The 19,910-nt window shown below is 31.0% G+C and overlaps 1 protein-coding gene across 2 annotated transcripts in view; it reads left to right on the top strand.

The window, feature by feature from the left end:
• Positions 1 to 19,669, top strand: part of LOC125059283 (D-beta-hydroxybutyrate dehydrogenase, mitochondrial) — a 51,021-nt gene extending 31,352 nt beyond the window's left edge. For both annotated transcript variants that reach the window (XM_047663662.1, XM_047663654.1), the window contains exons 6-8: positions 5,630 to 5,817; positions 10,811 to 10,984; positions 18,987 to 19,669. In XM_047663662.1, coding sequence (XP_047519618.1) covers positions 5,630 to 5,817; positions 10,811 to 10,984; positions 18,987 to 19,145 — 521 coding nt within the window. In that variant the 3' untranslated portion in view covers positions 19,146 to 19,669. The remainder of the gene's footprint in view (positions 1 to 5,629; positions 5,818 to 10,810; positions 10,985 to 18,986) is intronic.
• Positions 19,670 to 19,910: the final 241 nt, after the last annotated feature.

The following is a 19,910-nucleotide window of genomic DNA, read 5'->3' as shown; positions in this document are numbered from 1 at the left end:
GTGGTTGGCGTCATAGTGTCCCATACAAGACGACTGGACGCAGACCCGATTTTTGACGGGCTTAGGAGAAAAACCGTCTCGTGGGCATGAGCCGTAAGGGTTACATGGATTGCAGTATCACCTAACATTAACCTCATGCCCGTTGGCCTCCTTTTCTATAAACAAAACTGATGTTTGAAAGAAAAATTATTATTGATACAATTTAAAATTTTAATTTTTTTACGAATAAATCATTCACTCTGTGATAATGAAAACCATTTATTTGACTTGACACAAATATTCAAATATATACATATACATCTAATAAAAAATGGAAAATTAACAGTGCCTGAGACATTTATATTATTTCTTTACAACCATCATATGTATGTGCTTTCATTGTATTGAAATTGTGGGAATATGCTACACTCAATAAATGGGGTTGAGCTAATCTGTCATCCTCACACGTACAACACGCCCGATTTAGCTTCCTAGATATTAAGGCTGCTTGTTCACAAAGCAGACTATAGTTATTTTAAAAATATATACACAGGATGTCTTTATCTGAATAGAGAAATGAAACACTTAAGTCTGTACGGAAAATTATCAGCGATTATGCCTACTAATGTTATTCTTATTTGCAACGCATGATGCGTTCTTTTATTCACAAAAATTATATAATTAAAAAAAAATATATTAAACTTCATGGTGACGTATTGTGTTAATATTATTATTATTATACATATTATTATTGTCAACAAAATGGTTATAAAATTGCTTCGATCATAAATAACAGTTGTCTTTCCACATGTTCTAATACTATTTTAATGTAAGTAACGATTGCTCACTAGACTGACTGACAGGGGTTTTTTTCGCAATTTTGACTATTTTAATCCCTTAACAATGAAAATTTTATGTATTTTAGAACCATAGAATTGCATTTGTGAATGCGTCTAGGCAAACACTACAATAACAATAAAATCGTCAATACTAAATGAATAGGCAAGTTCATTAACGGCTGCTAATTATACAAAACACTTAATTTTTATGACAAAAACGCAGCATTATCTCAAAATTAATTTATATTTTTGTTCACATTAATGACTTGTTTTGATTTATGAACGTTATTATTTTTGTAACTTAACAGGTATGCAAGCTATGTAATGTTCTCTTCAATAGCTGTTATGCACAGCAGCCTAAGTTAGTATACTCAGTATATTGAGCTAATAAGTAAATTGCGATGGAATTTACGCTAATTACTCTGGCAATCCTGTCGTGAAGCAGTAATGCATTGGTTATCCATCTGTATAGTAGTATAACAGATATTTTGAATTTTGCAGCAACAGTATTGTTAATTAATTCATTAACGGAATTTCATAATATTGTCTTTGATTGACATAACCTTTACACATTTAAAGAAAAAACTGTTTTAACGGATTAAAGTTATATACTTTTTGACATTCAACACCTTTTGTCTTCAGTCACCGTGACCACGCACGCTGTAAAGCACGCGAAACGTCGGGTAAATTTAAAATTATGTTAAATAATTGTAAATTTATAATAATACATAACTTTAATCCGTTAAAAACAGTTTTTTCTTTAAACGAAATTTCAACTTACAAATTATAATCGTACATGTGCAGGGATTTGTATATTAATTATAGTGAATCATTTTTATTTTTTATATAAGTCTTTATCTTGCAATCAGTCAGCTAGACTATGAGCAGATGTGTTGAGAGCTGTTAGGCGTTCAAAGCAAAATCTCAATCGAGACTGCTCCTCTCTTTCAACCGTGTCTATCAAGACTTAGGATTTGTCGCCTTTTAAGCCTAATCATAAGGTCCGGTATGGTTAGTTGCGTGGCAGTGAATCATAAATATTAAATTTTCACACGTGCATATACACTTTATTTGATTGTAGTAACTAACAATAATTTAAATTCAATACAAATAAGTCAATCACAATTCTGGTGTTTTTCCAGATTCAATTATTATGTTTTTTTAAACTGAACTAATCTTTAAGCATCCCAACTGAACATGATATGAAAAGTTTAAACATTTTCGAAGTAAAGTTCCAACATTTTCGCTCTTGGTAGTTTTTTGTCAAGGGTTTCATAATTATCCACTGCAGCTCTGACGGTTTGTATTTTTATGAAAAACTCTAGGATTTTGTTTCGCGAATCGTCTCTACATTAAACAAAGGCAACGTTTACTTCAACCAGGTCAGGAGTACATTTATATTTCCTGTACTCATTAATATATACATTCAAATACAATCATCGTTAGAAAATTTTAAAATTTTGATTCATTAAGCCAAAGCTTTATTTTATTTCTGTACGAAAAAAAACAACTTTGTTTTTATTATAGTTAATTAAAATTTAATAAGTAGTTAAAACTAAAAAAAACTTAAAATTAAATTGTAGAACAGGTATTTCCAATTCTTATTGCAATATTCAAATTAGGATAAGTTTTCCAATGAATACGTTTGGCTCTTTGCCAAAACTACAATATTCCACGAAGTGAATATTATTTCGACATTGGAATAAAATTAAAAGTTTATTTATGTGAAGGTCACAAACATAATTCATATATTAATCATATGGTATTAAAATTATTTACGTAATTTTAGAAGCATACAGCAGGATAGCAATCCTCCTGTACGTAGCAAACGCGTAGCCACCCTGAATTTTTTTTGGTAGTTTTTCTAAAGCTTTCTTGCGTAATTGTTGCAAAATACAATTCAAAAAAAGAATATTACTTTATTAGGTTACGTAAGACAATGTTGTGTTGCTTTCCCGTAGCTGTTCAACTTATTCATGGACAACTGTCTCAAAAGGGTGATAGGGTTTTAAATTGGCCAGTTACTAGTAAATAGTCTCCTATAAACTGACGATCAAATGATACATTCAGTGGAGAAATTGCAGAAGCTGGTGGTAATAAACATAGGAAAAACAAAATCTATTGTTTTTCGAAGAGGTGGTAATAGGAGACTGTATGTGATATTCTACATGATGGATATATGGAAAAAAGTGGATAAGTTCGTGTACTTAGGCTCTATGTTAAGTCTGGATGGAAAGTATGATTATGATATAGAAAGGAGAAGCTGGGAGAAACGAGAGAAGTATGTCAGCACCGTAGCAAGTGGAGATCCGTGGTCTCGCCCTACCACTTCGAAAATAAAAATAAAATAAAATGGAACGCTTTTACAAAATTTATTTACGTTCATATTCCAGATATAATCTAAACTAAAGCTAAATTATATTTGACATTCGGACATTCGGTAAAAAAGCAATGACTTTTACGGGTCCTATTTCCTTATGATTTCATTTTCCTAATTGAGTACTTGAGTCATCTTCCCTCTATTTCAATTGTTTACTTTATCCAGAGTTTATTAAAAACAAGATGATTTATTTTTTGTTACTTTGTAGAATCATAAATAATTTCGTGCTCAATTTTGTTCCCGTAGGCTATCAAACATCGCTTTTGTTCAAGCCTATTTGCTAAATTTAATTAAAAGCATAACAAAATGAGAAAACATTGAAATTATAACAAAACATGTTTAAATTATTTTTTCAATGTCATTGTATTAGGTGAGGTTAGAAAATAATTATTTAGTAAACTGCACAAACAGAATATTAAATAATATGATAGTACAGTGCTTAAGACATTATTATTAGTCTCATTATTTTGATAATCGGAACACTTATAATTCTCAAACCTTGCTTAAATATAAATACTTCAGGACTAAAACAATAATAACGGATCTCACAAGCAATTGCGCCCCGGCCATGAATATTGTAAATAATAATATTACTGATGTAGCCGGGGCGTATTTCGCGAGACGCTTACCACGAATGACTATGATTTCAATTTGTGAAAATCCCTGGACACAATGGCAGGAGAGTATAGCGAATAAAGTGGGTGTTTTTTTTAAATCAAATAGTTACAGTAATAAGTTGATAAATTTGATTTTTAATATAAATAATAAAATTCTACACTGTTTATAATTGTGAAAATTTAATTAATTACACATGAATCAAATGATTATTACTCAGGCCGTTATAATTACAGTATTAACGAAATTTCCCGTCTCGTAATGTTGTGTGAAGATACCTCGGTGCTGTATTTCATACACCTTATTTACCTTGCAGACCTAATTAAAAACATTATTGCTAACACAAGCAATGTTGGTGAAAATTTTTAATTTTCAACTTCCGAAGTTTTGAGCTTTAGACTCGAGCTTATTAAAAAGTTGTGCGGAAACCTGAATTAACGCGTATAATACTTTTTACTATAAGGATCTAACCAGATCTTCCTTCTTAACCTATTTTAAAATCCTATGACTAATGCAATCACTGAAGTGAGCGAAGGTGTCTATAATATAAGCAACATTATTGTTTGCCTTGAACACTGATGCACTGAGTATATTCAATTATGTTTTAACTGATATGTTTTATACTCAATGATATAGTAAAACTGGAGTATATACATTTTAGCATATAATTTTAGAAATATTTAACAGTAAAAACTCAACATACTAGACGAGTAGACGCATAATTAAATCACTTAAAGAAATACTATATTACTTAAAATTAGCATTACCAACCACACACATTGGAATGTTCTGTAAAGGAATTGGTCTTAAATGCCAAGAGATCATAGGCATGCTCTCACAAGTTTGAAATTCATGGAATATCTGAACTCGTAGTTTCATTCAAGACATTTCTTCAAGAAATTATTTATAGAAAAATTTAATTTGGTATTGCAAAAAATGTGTAGGAGAACTTAGAGGTGTCTATTACAACGAATGGTTAGTTGAAGATGAATAATTGAAGTATATATTAAGACATATTATAATGCATCTCATAGTTATTATATCTTAATTAATAATATATCATTAGACAAAGGTTATTGGCCAATTTCGCAAGTAGGATTAATGATTCTTAATATACCATGAATGAAATTCAAAATTTGTTTTCTAACTTCAATACATGTAATATAGTTAAAATATTGCAATAGCAATGGCCCGAAGTCAATGTTGAGCTTTTGTACAACGCTATTCCAAGATTGCGTCATCAGGGCTACGGATTTTGAGATGACTACATAGAATTGCATACAACGTTACTATCGGCGTTTTTTATTCTCCCAACGATTGGAATTGCTGTCTAGTTTTAAATTGTATATATTCAATACATCGATCGATTTCGCCGCAAATCCAGAATCTAAGCATCTAGACCTCGTTCCACAGATGTACATAGTACTTCAGAGAATGTTGATACGAACATTATGTGGCCGTACGAGTACTTAACCCAATATTGTAGCATGCATAAACAAGTATATTTCCCCTATGTGGCTAATCAATTATGAACAAAACAACATTAATGAACGTATACGCCCGTGCTGCTTTAGTTTTACGCTAGTATAATTAGTATTCTTGGCTAGTGTTACGTACTAAATTAATTATGTGGTGTAAGGGATTTATAATGTAGTTTTATTTGGTCAATTATTCTTTACGCAAGTTGATACGAGAGAAGAAGAAATGTTCTGTCTAAGCTGTTAAAAGATTTTGAATAAGTTTTTATAAAATTGTATGAGAATACGTATCGGGACTAAGTTACTACTAGTTTATATTTGATTTTTATATTTTTCAGGTCCAGCCCGCCTCGTGCAAGTAATGCTACCGCTAGTACGCAGAGCTCGCGGAAGAGTGGTTCTAGCATCCTCCATTTTGACCCATGTAGCTGCGCCCGTGAGAGGTGTGCACGCAGCCTCTATGGCAGCTCTTGACGCACTCGCTGCCTGCTTGAGACGGGAATTGAAACCACGCGGTGTTGATGTCGTAAGTACTTTTACAAAAATGATTTTGTGAACGGGAAGTAAGAAACTCTTGGCTATAACAACGAAGCCGATATAAATATGTCTGCGTACTTCATGCCATGAATCATAACTTCGTGTATTATATGAATAGAAATCCCTGTAATGATACATTGCAAGGCAGTTCAGAGGATACATTTTCAATTATACAAAACCAATGTTTCGGACTTTATAAGAGCTGAAGAATTGCCCTCATCTAGCCCAGACCTCATGCCTTGGCTTCAAATTATGGCCGGTAAAATTTCCCTTGAAAACAGTGCATAAATCCATAGGTTCGTGGCCAAATAGATTAAAGGCCTGTAAAAAAAGCCAAAGGTGGCAATTTCAAGTAAAATATTGTTTTATTTTTTGTTGAGACTAATAAATATGTAGGTTTTAATTTAAATAATATTACATTACCTCATTTAAAATATGTATTTTCATTTGTAACAGAATTTATGGTCAGACAAGTTATAAATAAAAAAATAAGAAGTAAAAGTAAAAAAGGAATACTCAGAAAATAATCAAATTATAATAAAAATAAAAATGAATCCCAAATTCCCTTGGTCACCGATTTCACTAATACTTTTTATATGTTGTGTTTTTTATTGTCAGGAGAAGGTTCTTATGAAAGAAAAAAAATGGGAAAATTGCGCGGAAAATTAGAAAATTGAAGAACTTAACTACTTAACCACCATATCAAATCTAGTAACAATCATATCAAACTTTTTTGGCCCTATGGCGTTTGACATAACATTTACAGAATGCGTGCTGCAAATATCGACAAAGAGGATATTAGATAATTATATTGATAAAATACATATAAAATAAATAAATTTATTTCAAAAAGGCAAAATATGTAATAGACTATACTTATAACTAGATCAGCACACTACATCAAAAAACTTTTAGAAAGGGAAACAAGAAGAAACTATATGAGCTAATAGTATGTAGGTGTGTATATCACTGCTCTTAAAGGGCTGGATCGGTTTGAATGATTTTTTTGTATACGTTTGGGTGGACACCCTGAATGGTTTAGATTCACAAATCAGCTCAGCAGATGGCGCTGCAGTCAGAATTATCATACTTTGTTTAATATACTAATTCAAGTATCACACAGGACCACGTCTGTTGGGTCCGCTAGTCAAATAATTAAAAAAATTAATACATTTGAAATCAATACACGCACACAGCTAGATTAATTATCTTTGGGTATGTGGGGTTGTCTGATAGTAGTGATAATAGGTTTAGGTGGTTTGCGGTTTGATTGTTAGTATTCTATTACACAATAGATAGCCTATTTAGCCATACTGTACATATATATAATAGGGTAATACAAACCGGCGATACAACATTTTCCCCAGATATTTATCTGGAACAATAAGATAGACGACGGAAACGTAAGTGTATGTTAATGTTTATTTATTGGATCAACGAGTAATTATATGCACTTCACCATCTGTATCATCAAACTAAAAATATACTGAATGACCTGTCACATACCAATTGTAACGTTTCGGGTTTAACCGGTTAACTTTAGTTTTTAGAAAAAGGTAGATACTTTATAGCAATTTAAAAATAATCATTCATCGTTTAGTACAACTGTACAAGAATCGTATTATTACATTATTTAATCATTCTGAAAAGCTCATTATCAATTAAATGAATACCACATTTAATTACTGTAAAACTGCAACAATATTATAATGAAATGCCTCGAGCCACAATTAAAATTCCTCTTACAGGGATCAACGTTTAAAATTTTAAATTCAAATTAATACAATCGATTTCTCCATTATTTTATAATTATTCAATGAACAAATTATTTGAAACTCGAGTATTAAACAAAAAGAAAATAAAAGTGTTAAAATGTTAAACCCGTTTAGTCATCAAAATTTTAATATATTTATTTGTCGTGTAATATTAGTTTGGTGATTATGTTTAAGGCACGAGAAACGTATAAATGTATGTAACTAAATTGACATAAGAATTTAAGACGTAGGAAATTATTATAAATTGTCAATTATTATAACATTTACTACATCTGATCAATTCTGTGCCTACCAACCCTAAAAATATATTGTTTCGGTGGTTAAAGCTTAACATATATATTTTATACAAATTCATCCAACCACTATAATAAAACTTAACATATAACACTACTTATTCGAGCGGTTGCCTCTAGAACTTTTATGCATGAATACACAATGCATTCATATCCATTGAACCGTTAACAGTGTTTATTACAAACATATAAACATACAAACTAAAACTAGCGCTAACTTTACCTATAAAATCATTTACTGTTTACCTAGAATAGGTATGTAATGGTAGGTAATTTTAAAGGACTTAAAATTCCAATATATATTTTTCGTCATACAGACTATGTGTTACTGATATTAATGTTTGTGTATTGTATGTGTTTAATGCATTTTTATTAAGACAATCATTGATTCAAAGTAATTAAACGCGTGTTGATTATTAATAGTTAAACTGCAATTTAAGTTCTCTTGTTTATTGTGTATTGATACCGCAAGCATGAACTCAATTAACCAAGAATTCGATTAGAAAACTTTGCAAATAACTTCTGAATAACTCGTTCGTTTTCATTACGAGAAAAGCTTGTTGGCTTTCACTTCAACTTTTATTGATGTTTTGAATTCAATGCTAACAAAATTAGCATCCACTTATTCCTTGTAGACTCATTATTATTAATAAATGTTGAGTACATTCAACATTTTATAAAGCAGACAGTCGATTTAAATCAAAGTTCCTATTCAATTATAATTTGATGTTCTGTGCAAATTAATTAATTTATTTTTAAATTTAATTGACTTTCTTTAACGGAGAAAATTTTAAAGAGTTTCAATATTTTTACTAACTAGCTGATGCCCACGACTTCGTCTCCGCAGGATTAGTATTTCGAGTAGCTTATATTAGCATGGCGTAGATAACAACTACTAAAGATATTGACCACTTAAGATAAACATTTCCATCATACATTACATTTGGCAGCGCACGCTGATGGTAGGTTTTTTCCTACTTACTTGATATTTTGAAAATATCACGCAATATCTTCATAAATTGTTGCCTATGTGTTATTCTGATGTATAAGCTATATTAGTGTAAAGTTTCATTACAATCCATTCAGTATTTTTTACGTGAAAGAGTAACAAACATCCATTAATACTCACAAACTTTGCAATTAAAGTAATAATTTATGCGTAGTCGGCGCAGTATTTATACGTAGAATAAGCATTAATATTAAGCACTCCTTGGAATCGCAAAAGTTTGTCAAAGAATTAACTACTATAACCCCAACTAAAATCCAACCAAGCTGAGCTTACCCTAAAATAGAATATTTCGTTATCTATTACCTCGAACCGAGACACAATATTGTAACTTCCATAATAGCTTAAACTAAAGCTTACAAGTAACATTATCATGTTTCATCCAGTTTCATAGCCCGTAAACTAGGTTAAAAGTCTAGTTCTAATGAGAGGCATATTAAAAGTTTAATGTCCCAGCCGACCAGCACGTTCCTCTTAAAGTAAAAATAAACGTAAAATCTTTTAAAGTATCTAGTTATTTCATTAGTGCGCTAAATTAAACGTTCAGTTAGAATAAAGTAATGGAATAATTGTCTTCATTTTATTAACTTTTATGAGATACAATTTATTAAATATATACACCGACTTAGGTGGGACATGGAACAGGAATATAAAATGGCGTCGTTAGTAACACCAAAACGGCATTAACAACAAATACTTGTCCAATATTATTAATTTAGTCATGACATTTCCACTTGTGATTTTACGCTTTTTTCTACCAATTTAATTTCTGTTTATTTGCCAATTTCATACAAACATTATCAAGACTAAAGCCAGTTAGTAACAAAGCACAAAATGCCATTTTGAACTCGGCTTAATATCAACGGTTGGGCGAAATCGTATAATAGACAACAGCGTTTCGTTTCAATAGAGGTCAAACGTTTTCATTTAAATTGTCGAACGACACAATTACTGTATCGGCTTTGTAGGTGCAAACACTAATAGCTTGGATTTTTTCACGTTTTCGAATTTTAGTATGCAATCGACGTACAGTTCATACAATGTAGTAAATTGATGCAGACAGTATTCTGTATATATGCTCACAACCGTAGAGTCTATTAAATATTATCTACTGTTAGATTAATAAATAAAATTATATAAAGAACGTTGCAACTTAGCTATTAACGTCCGAGTTATCAGCGACTGATTTAAAAGCATTGCTTCAAGCCTTTTAGATTCTTTTAGCATATGGAAGCTTTCTTAGGTCTTGCGGCTGCACAAAAATGGCGACACATTCTTTCAATTCTGTTAACCTTTGCAAATGCGTTCGAGTCAGTACTATATTCACTTACACAAAAACATTTTAAACAATGGTTATGGTTATCGCAACATGGTTTCGTCGTATTTTATGTCAAAAATATCATGAAATCAAACCATTTGTATGCTGTAGGATTACGTATTCAATGTTAGGATAAAATTAGGTTATAAAACTTTTGTAAACTTTTTGTAACATTATTGGTTACTTGTATTACAAAATACCAGTAAAACTGCATAAAGTCTAATATCAATATAAAACAAATTATTATTTAAATGCCGCGAGAGGTAGGTAATTTGTAATTCAGTTAAGTCGGGCGTAATGGAGATTGCTCACGATTTCTTTTGCATAAATTGAGATATTTTTAGAAACGAAAATGTTATGATCCCCGCCTAAAAACCTTTATGAAACGGGTAATTGATTGCAAAACCACTGTTGCTGTGGTTACATGATGATGGCTTTAGGCACTAGTAACACAAAATTTTATTGAAAAGTATGTTTAGTAACTAGTTTAATAGTTGAAATTCGATTAAATCGAATAATAATTTCATGACATATCTGTTAATTAGGCCGTATAGATATCTATCGTTTACGGAGTGATTTACGTTTTCCAGGTGGTGGTAGCAGCTGGTGAATACACGACGGGCAGTGCTTGGCTCTCGGAAGAGAAGTTGCTGGAACAAGCTCGTGACATGTGGAAACGTCTGAGTGACGAGCAAAAAGGAGCATATGGGGAAGATTACTTTGAACAAGCTCTTAGGAGTCTTGAGAAATACACAAAGAATGCAGTAAGATTATTATCTGATTCTATGATATTTATTAATCAACTATTGATATTTAACTCACGGACTACGTACTAACTTAGCTTTTACATAAAAAGCCGGCCGTTTTTCTCATAAAAGCCGGCAAGGTTCAATCCGGCATTGCAGGCGACTTTGGGCAATACTTTATTCAAAGTTACCAGTCTGGTTATTTCCATATACCCCATAAAGTCAGGCTAAATAACTGGGCACTATTTTTAATGTTGATACCAATAAATATGATTTATAATACAAGACTAACGAGAACAAAGAAAAACAATACTCTTTTCTTGTGGTACGTGTTCTTATAATGTAGAAAAAAATCATAAGTATCAACCATCAGTGGCTATGCCTTGTCGTGAATGTATCGCGCACTGTCAAAGGATAAAGCCACTATTTTCATTGTCAACATTTGTATGATTAAATAAGCTCTCTTCTTCATTATTCAGATGTTGTTGTTGTTATTTCGCAACTTAGAGCAATAAAGACCAATAATAATAATAGATGTTTGCAAGAAAATCGAAGTTTTCGCTAAATGTATTACTCCTGAGCAATCTTAAACAATTTTTTTATTATTTTAGCAAACATTTAGAGAGAAAGCTTCGCAAATAAAATTCTGTATTAATGTAACATTACGTATTTTTCAATGGGAATCTGTAATAAGTCTAAAACGAAAGTTTTTAATATTTGATATAACAATCTCAGAGCTTTTGAAGTTTTGAGATGACCCCTTTTATAATCTCTTTCGAATCAAGCTCTTTGTTTTAAAATGTCAAGAGCAAACGTGATAAGCTTTTTATCTCAAAATAGTTCGTAATTTATCTAGTTATATAAAATTAAGCTTTGTATTTGCAGCCTAAGAATATTCTTTAGGCGTGTTCAAAGTTCAAGGTGACAAGGGGAGTCTCACCGTTTGAAATTGAATTTCACAAATAATGAACAACATTTTCTTAACTATACCTTATTTCTAAGAGATACTTTTTTTGAATATGTTAACGTAAAATTGTAAACACCGTTAGATTGTAATCTATCTCGCGAGATTATAAACTGTCGAAAGATTGTGAACCTCAGCGTACGCTTACAATTTAACGTATTATTATTCGTTAGATTGTACTACACTAACTTAGTTATCATTCAAACTTCTTTGGTCAATTACAGATTAATTTTACTTTCCAACAATTTCATATAACTACCGAATAATAATACGTTAAATTGTAAGCAGTTCGTTGAGGTTCACAATCTTTCGACAGTTTATAATCTCGCGAAATAGATTACAATCTAACGGTATTTACAATTTTACGGTGACAAATATACAGTAATTGATTTCTTATGTAAATTCCTCAAACTTTTAATACGCATACGATTTTTAATTATGCATATTAACGTTCTTTGAATTCTCAATTCCAAAAAATTTGGAAAATTTCACAATTTAGTATGCAAGAACGAAAACGAGCCAGGAAAATTTAATTTGGGAGAGGAAAGAATAATTGGGTGAGAGGTTTGTTGATTGAATGGAAATTGAACTTTGATTTACCGATTTAACCACAACATATATAGTGAAAACTCGTTTTGACATTTTATTATTTCAATTGTTTCTATGATGCTAATTACAATTTGTGCCATTTTAAACTACGCAATTTTGACGTGTAGGTTTTTAAAATCAAATCAAGTTATTATCAACATTAATTAGTATTTTCTGACTAGGGTATTAAAGTTGTGTAAAATAAATAATACATTTATACTAAATTTTGATGCTTTTGAAATTTTTAATTTTGCAATCGACATAACAGTTAGACCTTAGACCCAAAAAGTCGACGGTGTGTGTCAGGCTTAGGAGGCTGATCACCTACTTGCCTATTAGATTGACAAGTGATCATGAAACAGATTCAAAAATCTGATGCCCAGACCTAAAAATGTTGTAGTGCCACTGATTTATTTTTTTAATTTTATTTTTAAGCGATTTAACTTAGAATGTTGTAATGATAAATAAATTATAATGGTAAATATCAATTAAAACTTAAATAAACATAAAAAATCTAATGTCTAGTAATAGACATCATTCGATACCTCCGACGATAAAATAGTGAGAACAGGTCTGGAAAAAAGTGAATTGAAATAACAAAATTTAAATAGTTTCTCATAATACCTTTACTTTTTTACATTTAGATAGAGTGCAATACATTATTCAAAATAAACTATTATTAAATCGTGAGTATCACGAAGCTATAGTAACAGTAACAACTTTAATATGAGTAAGAAACGTTTTAAATTGTAAATTACAAGACAGTTATGCAGTAAGTGTGAAAATCGCATGTATATTGTAAGCGGAAATTGCGCTGTGATCCAGCTGTAATTTAGCGACGACCTTTTACTCATACAGCTTACATCTGTGTGAACCTTGCTGTAAGATGAGATATGGCAAATTAAAAGGCTGGAAAGTTAATTAAGAGCTTAGGTTGAGTGAATGCTTACTGCGCTTTATTTCTGTGACTTCATGAATAGAAGCATGTGTGTCGTATATATGTGAATTCAGCGAAAACTATAACATAGAGTCTTAATTGGAAATGAAAAAGGCGTATTAGCTCGGAGGGACCCAGGAGGTGTTCGATTTAGAAAAATATATAAATGTACGCGCAGAAAATGATAGATCATAGCAAAGGGTAGACCCTTTGCAAACAAATACATAATGACCCTAAATAAAGGGTATTATATTTTAATGTTGATAACAGTGGTAGTTTATTAAGTAGAAAAATTATCGCCTTCCAAAACGATTTTTTTAGGATATTGGTGTTTAAAAGCTAATATTGTGAAGTAGGAAATTGTACATTCTTTAGATTTTTACTATATTTTCTTTGTACTGCAACATTAATACATATATAATTATATTCTCGAACTATGAAAGCATATTGTGTCGCGCATGGTATCAGATATTAACAATTTCCTCAACTCTCTACTTGAATATTATATATTTGTTATAGTTAACTTAAGATTAGGTTAAGGATTTTCATTGCTAATTGATTCCAATACAGTCGCTTCCGTGTTAGGGATGGGTTATAAGTAAAATAGCAACAAAAATCCCCTGAGCCAACACGGCTTTATATGTACTTTATAGCTCAAGATTTTTATTTAGCTTCAGATAAGGAATCATAACGAACGATATCACAACTGAGTTTTCTAGAACAAGCACGTGATCTGTGGAAACGACTTTGAGACGAGCAAAAGGGCGGGTGAGAACTACTTCACAGCGTTGAGGAGTCTCCAGACTTCAACTAAGAGGGTTGTGAGTGTCTCAAACTAGGCTATACTGAGCTTGAGCTACCCTTACAGAGTAATGAACGCATAGAGTATAGACGTTTTCACACTCCTGGTTCAAGGTTTGACGCAATACGATATCTGAGTTTTTGCCACGCACCACCACTATGTGGAACCAGCTGCCCACTGGAGTATTCGAACCATTTCGACTCAGGGTCCTTCAAGAAAAGAGCGTTCCAATTTTTAAATAGCCGGCAGCATAGTCGCGAGCCCTCCGACGAGGCTCATCTGTTGGTTATCACTTACCATCAGATGAGCCCGTTTGGAACCAGTTCTTTAAAAAAAATTTTTTTCACATCACCAAAGATCCTTATAGTTCTTACTTATGTATATTAAACTGAATTGAAAATATGTTTAGACATTCCACGTAACAATTTTTCATCAACTAACGTAGGAGACTTATTTTTTTATTTACATGATTGAGATTTAAAAGAGTAAATGATTGTTTATTTTTTTAACTATATCAATGATAAAAATTTCAGTATAGAACAAGTTCGTAATTTAAGTTAGGTTATAGGTTTTCTTATGTTACCATGATAAAAATATACGCAGCTGAACGGAAGATTTTAACGCATTGAAGCTTATTAAGATGCCAGGAAGCTAGTGTTTTGAACAAGTCAAAACATTAAGATTATGCAGTTGTATGCTAGAATGTTCTGTGGCTAGAAACGGAAATTAAACTTTGATTTAAGCCGGCTTCAACCACAATGACTGGTTTAATGTGGCAAGCATTTCGTTGTTTTAAACTTCACTAGTTTGAAACACAAGGCTATTGGGAATTGATGAAAAATTTGAGTTGGTCGTTGAAAACAATTTTATATTGAATCACATCACAGCTTACACATGCACATGAATTAATTTTGAATCTTCTAACCTGATAGTGAATAATAGGTTCTGTATTATTTTATTCGTAAATTATTTATTTATTATCACATCGTTGCATTAACATAATAAAAATTAAATTTTCATTTAATTTCACTTAATTTAATTATCGCTATCAAGCGATCTCTTCCAGGCAACCACTGTGAAAAAAATGTATTAAATTAGATAAGGTAAGCAAGAAATGCAAAAATACATAATGCATATAGTTATAAAGACAAAACTAAACAAGAACCAAAAAAACTAAACTAAAAAAGGATACATCAAAAATAAAAAGTGCACATGAATCACGATAATTTTAGGATTCACGTCAGTTAGTAGTACGGAAGTTAGGAATACGATGTGGACAGGTAATGTTTGTAGAGTAGAAATTTAAAGGAAGATAGAGAAAGAGCTAAGCGAATATCCCTATTATTATTATAACAGCTTAAGTATCATCCCAAAAAATAATTTTTACTGACGACGGCGTCCCTATATATTAAAGTTATCTCGTATTGAATAATTGAAAACTAGATTGTCATCAAGCTAACCTGACCCTGTCAAGACTTATCTCAAAATTGAAATAGCTATTCAGAAAATTAGGTTTCATTTCAAGCTATACAACGTGGATTAATTCAACGTTTTGATTGAATAAAATTCCAAAGTCTACGTATTTTCAAATATATGTTAAGGACACTCTGAGATTTTCTTGAATAGTTATTAAATTAAAAGCTTTTCAAAGCTCTTTATTGCGCGTTTAATTATTTGAATTATAATACGGAGCGAGTAAATAAATTGACGTACAAATTACGAGAAACAAATATTATGTTTCAATTACAGATGCATAATTTAATAATGTATCCGTTTCATTTTAAATGTTTCGTATTCATATTTGTAGCAATTAATTCCAAATTTAACACTTGATTTTTTTATTTATAGAGCGAAGTTCAAACTTCAAGAGATGTTTGCCCTATGTACAAAACCTAATATATCAACTGAAAATGAACCTTAGGTGAATTTTGGTTTTACATTGTATTAATATATATTACACTAGCAACGTAAACTTAGGCTTATCTAGGTTTTACATTGTATTAAAATATTTAACACTAGCAACGTAAATTTAGGTGTATCTAGGTTTTACATTGTATTAAAATATTTAACACTAGCAACGTAAATTTAGGTGTATCTAGGTTTTACATTGTATTAAAATATTTAACACTAGCAACGTAAATTTAGGTGTATCTAGGTTTTACATTGTATTAAAATATTTAACACTGGCAACCTAAACTTAGCTGTTCCATCTCAACCGTCCTGGGTTGTAATATTGTGTCATTAGAGACAGTGTGTTATTTAAAACACTGCCTCTTCAACAGATATTCATTATTATTACTTTTTTATAAATCTCAAAAAATCCTTTCATTTTCCATTAATTAAATTATTACGTGGAATGTCTAAACATATTTTTCAATTTAGTTTAATATACATAAGTAAGAACTATATATACATAAGAAAGAAAATTGATTACTTTTTAAAGAACATTGACGAACCCGGTCAACTTTAGAAATAGGAAATATTTTCACTTTTTTACTTATAACTTTTTTAATTTTGGATTTATGATAAAAAGTTACAAGACATAATAGTAGGCACAGCGATTTGGTACAAAATGTGTCTTTAAAATTTTTATGTCCGATGGATAGTTCAGGAGATATAGCAAAAAACGTGTTTTTTGCACCCCTTCTTCCAAGATAGCGGCCGGGGGACAAGCACGCCAACCCCACAAACTTGAGGTTAAGCTTGTATTGACCCCCCTACATGTTCCAAAAATAAAATTGCGTCCTCTAAGAAATGTTCAGCAAATGTAACATTTCAACATTTCAATGGACTAAATTGTCATAGTGATTGGATGCATGGAATGACGTATAGTCCTTTTCACGAAAGAAGTCCCCCAGACGCGGCGCTGCAATCGCATGACGTAATGTTGCCATTTATGAGTAAAAAATTTACCTATTTTATTTACATTTAGCAATGTAATTTATCAAATAATACTATTTTCTGCATACTTCGATGAAACAATATTGATGTTATGTAAAAATTATATTTTTATTTACTTATATTAGCGGTTTTCTACCTACTTACAGGGAAAAGATTAGAAAATAGGGTAAAGAAAAGCAATACAATTTTTTATTCCGAGTTTTAATGCATAATTGTTGGGTTACAATTTTTTTCGAAATACACGCCGCTGTTATACCTTCGTTTGTAATTCTTGTTACAGTTTTCTTTGACACACCTGCAATTAAATTTTGAACAGTTAAAAATAATAGTAACTTTAAGTTTATGATGAAATTATATAGTTTCATCACGTTATGTATTTGTTCAATTTTGTCGCAAAAACGAATTTATATCATAAAAGTCCCATCAATACAGCAAAAAATTATTAAATGGCAACTCTAAAAAGTACCTGTTATGGCGGCAACTCTCTTCCGAACATTGTTTAGTGGTATTAAAACACCTTGATTCTTATGTTCCGCTTCACAGAACTCTTTCACCTTTAATATAATTTCTCGAGCCGAACTTTTTACAACTTTTGGCATTGTAATCAATCTTCAAAATGCACTAAGCTAGTTAAAACTTCACAAAAATCTACCACAACAAACGAACTTGATAACATCGACGAATGACAACATTGCTGACCTGTCAAATTTAGTTCCAAAAATCACCGCGGGACTTCTTTCATGAAAAGCACTATATCTTGTCGCGCGATCACTTGACCATTTACAGTCAAACGCTATAGGCCATCATTTCGACTATCATTTGACAGTCTACCCTTTATAACTGTATGAAGCAGTTATATCCCTTAATTTAATATGGATATTTCAGTAATAGAATAATATTCATCCACTTATTTTGTGCTAAATTAAAAATACTTAAAACGTCATCATAAAAGGTAGGTTTAAACATAACGTCGCACTTTGTATTCTTTATACTAAGTCGGCTTTGTTGTCACGTTATGAAGAACTGCATTCTATAAAAGCAGTGACTCGTCCCAACTTACAAAACACACAACAGAACTCTATTCTTGTTTTCTTGGAAACTGCAAGAAAATATAAAATAAGTTGAAATACGTGTATATACTATATATTAAATGCAATGCAATGACAAATAATAAATGCGGTAAATAATTATGTCACTGCGACACACAAGTACGGATCTGATAAAAACCTCATTTAAAATTTAGTTATGAAATAATTGATAACTCTGGCTCAACATATTCCGTGCATATTGTATGAGCGTAAATGGAAACAGAATTATTTAATATAATAGAGTTTTAAACTGTTATTAATAGATTTTAGTAGTTTCATATAGTCTCCACGCTAATAAAAAAACTAATATAATAAAATAATTGCTCGATTAGTTATCATCCAGTGATGCTACAACATGATACATGTATCTTATGTTCCATAATAAACAAATTAAGTTTGGCCATAGAATCTTCGTTGCTATTTTTACTTTGCTGTTAAAAGTTTTATACTTAAATAATATTTATGTTTAATACCAAATTAGACCACTTGTTACTTCACTTTCTTGCTATGATATGTTAGTAGTTACATGAAAATTTCCTCTTTATAAAATATATTTTCATTTAGAGCATTGATTTCATATATCTTATCATGATATTTTGCAAGAGATAAAAAAGAAAAAAAAATCTCTGAACAATTTTGACAAAGAATACTTTTGTCTCTTATGTATGATCTATATGAGAAGTACGTCATAGCACATTACAGTAGATATAGGACTTTTACAATGATATGACTTTTTACAGGATGTGGATCTGACAGCTGTCACTCGAGCGCTAAGTGATGGCGTTACACGCACTTTCCCGCTTGCCCGCTACACTCCAGTATCACCCAGGGAGAAACTCAAGTCCATTCTAGCTGAACATATGCCTCGATGCCTTTACGAAGGATTATACACCGACTAATTATTGAATCGAACTCTGGAATCATTAATGGCTACCTGAATAGCAAATAATTCTGTCCGAAAACATGAATAGGCCTACATTTTCGTTATTGAATAGCGGCCAAATTGAATCAAAATAAAACCTATATAATTTATTGTAAATTTTCGATTAATTTTAGTTAGAACGACGAAGAATAAATTTGTATTTTTAAATTATAATATTCTAAGCGAACGCCATGTCATACTAAAATTATTTGTAATTATTTTCTCGTAACTATAAAAGGTGTTTAAGGCATCCCAAAAAGTAATAAAATGTCGAATAAATCAAGATCTTACTTTGAAAATTTCAAATTCTATACAACGTTACTTTAATTAGTAAAATGGTTTTCAAGGGGCGCTAAAACCCTGCAATTGCAATAACTGCATTGCGCGTTGCCCTCAAAAGCTCGTTCTCAATACTTCGCTACATGAATAAATATAAAGCATCCTCATAGTATAAACTATTGCATTTTCCTTTGCACTTTAATAGATATCGAACATTCTGTAGAAAATCACGGAATTCACTGCGTAGCTTTATAACATTTATATAGGTACATTAAATACTTCCATGAGGCGTGAACACTTAAAGTATTAATTTTCAGTCTGTCTAACATGTTACTAATTTCAACAAATCTTTCCCCGAGCGTCTTCGCTACGAAACACAAATATTCATGACAATTATAAGTCACATGGCCAATGTTTGTTAACATTTATAGCTTTATGCGATTATCTCAAAATACATCAAACA

Source organism: Pieris napi, chromosome 2, assembly GCF_905475465.1.
Source record: "Pieris napi chromosome 2, ilPieNapi1.2, whole genome shotgun sequence".
In the NCBI taxonomy this organism is placed as follows: domain Eukaryota; kingdom Metazoa; phylum Arthropoda; class Insecta; order Lepidoptera; family Pieridae; genus Pieris; species Pieris napi.
Note: the sequence above shows the minus strand (reverse complement) of the source record. Positions and strands in the feature narration are given on the sequence as shown.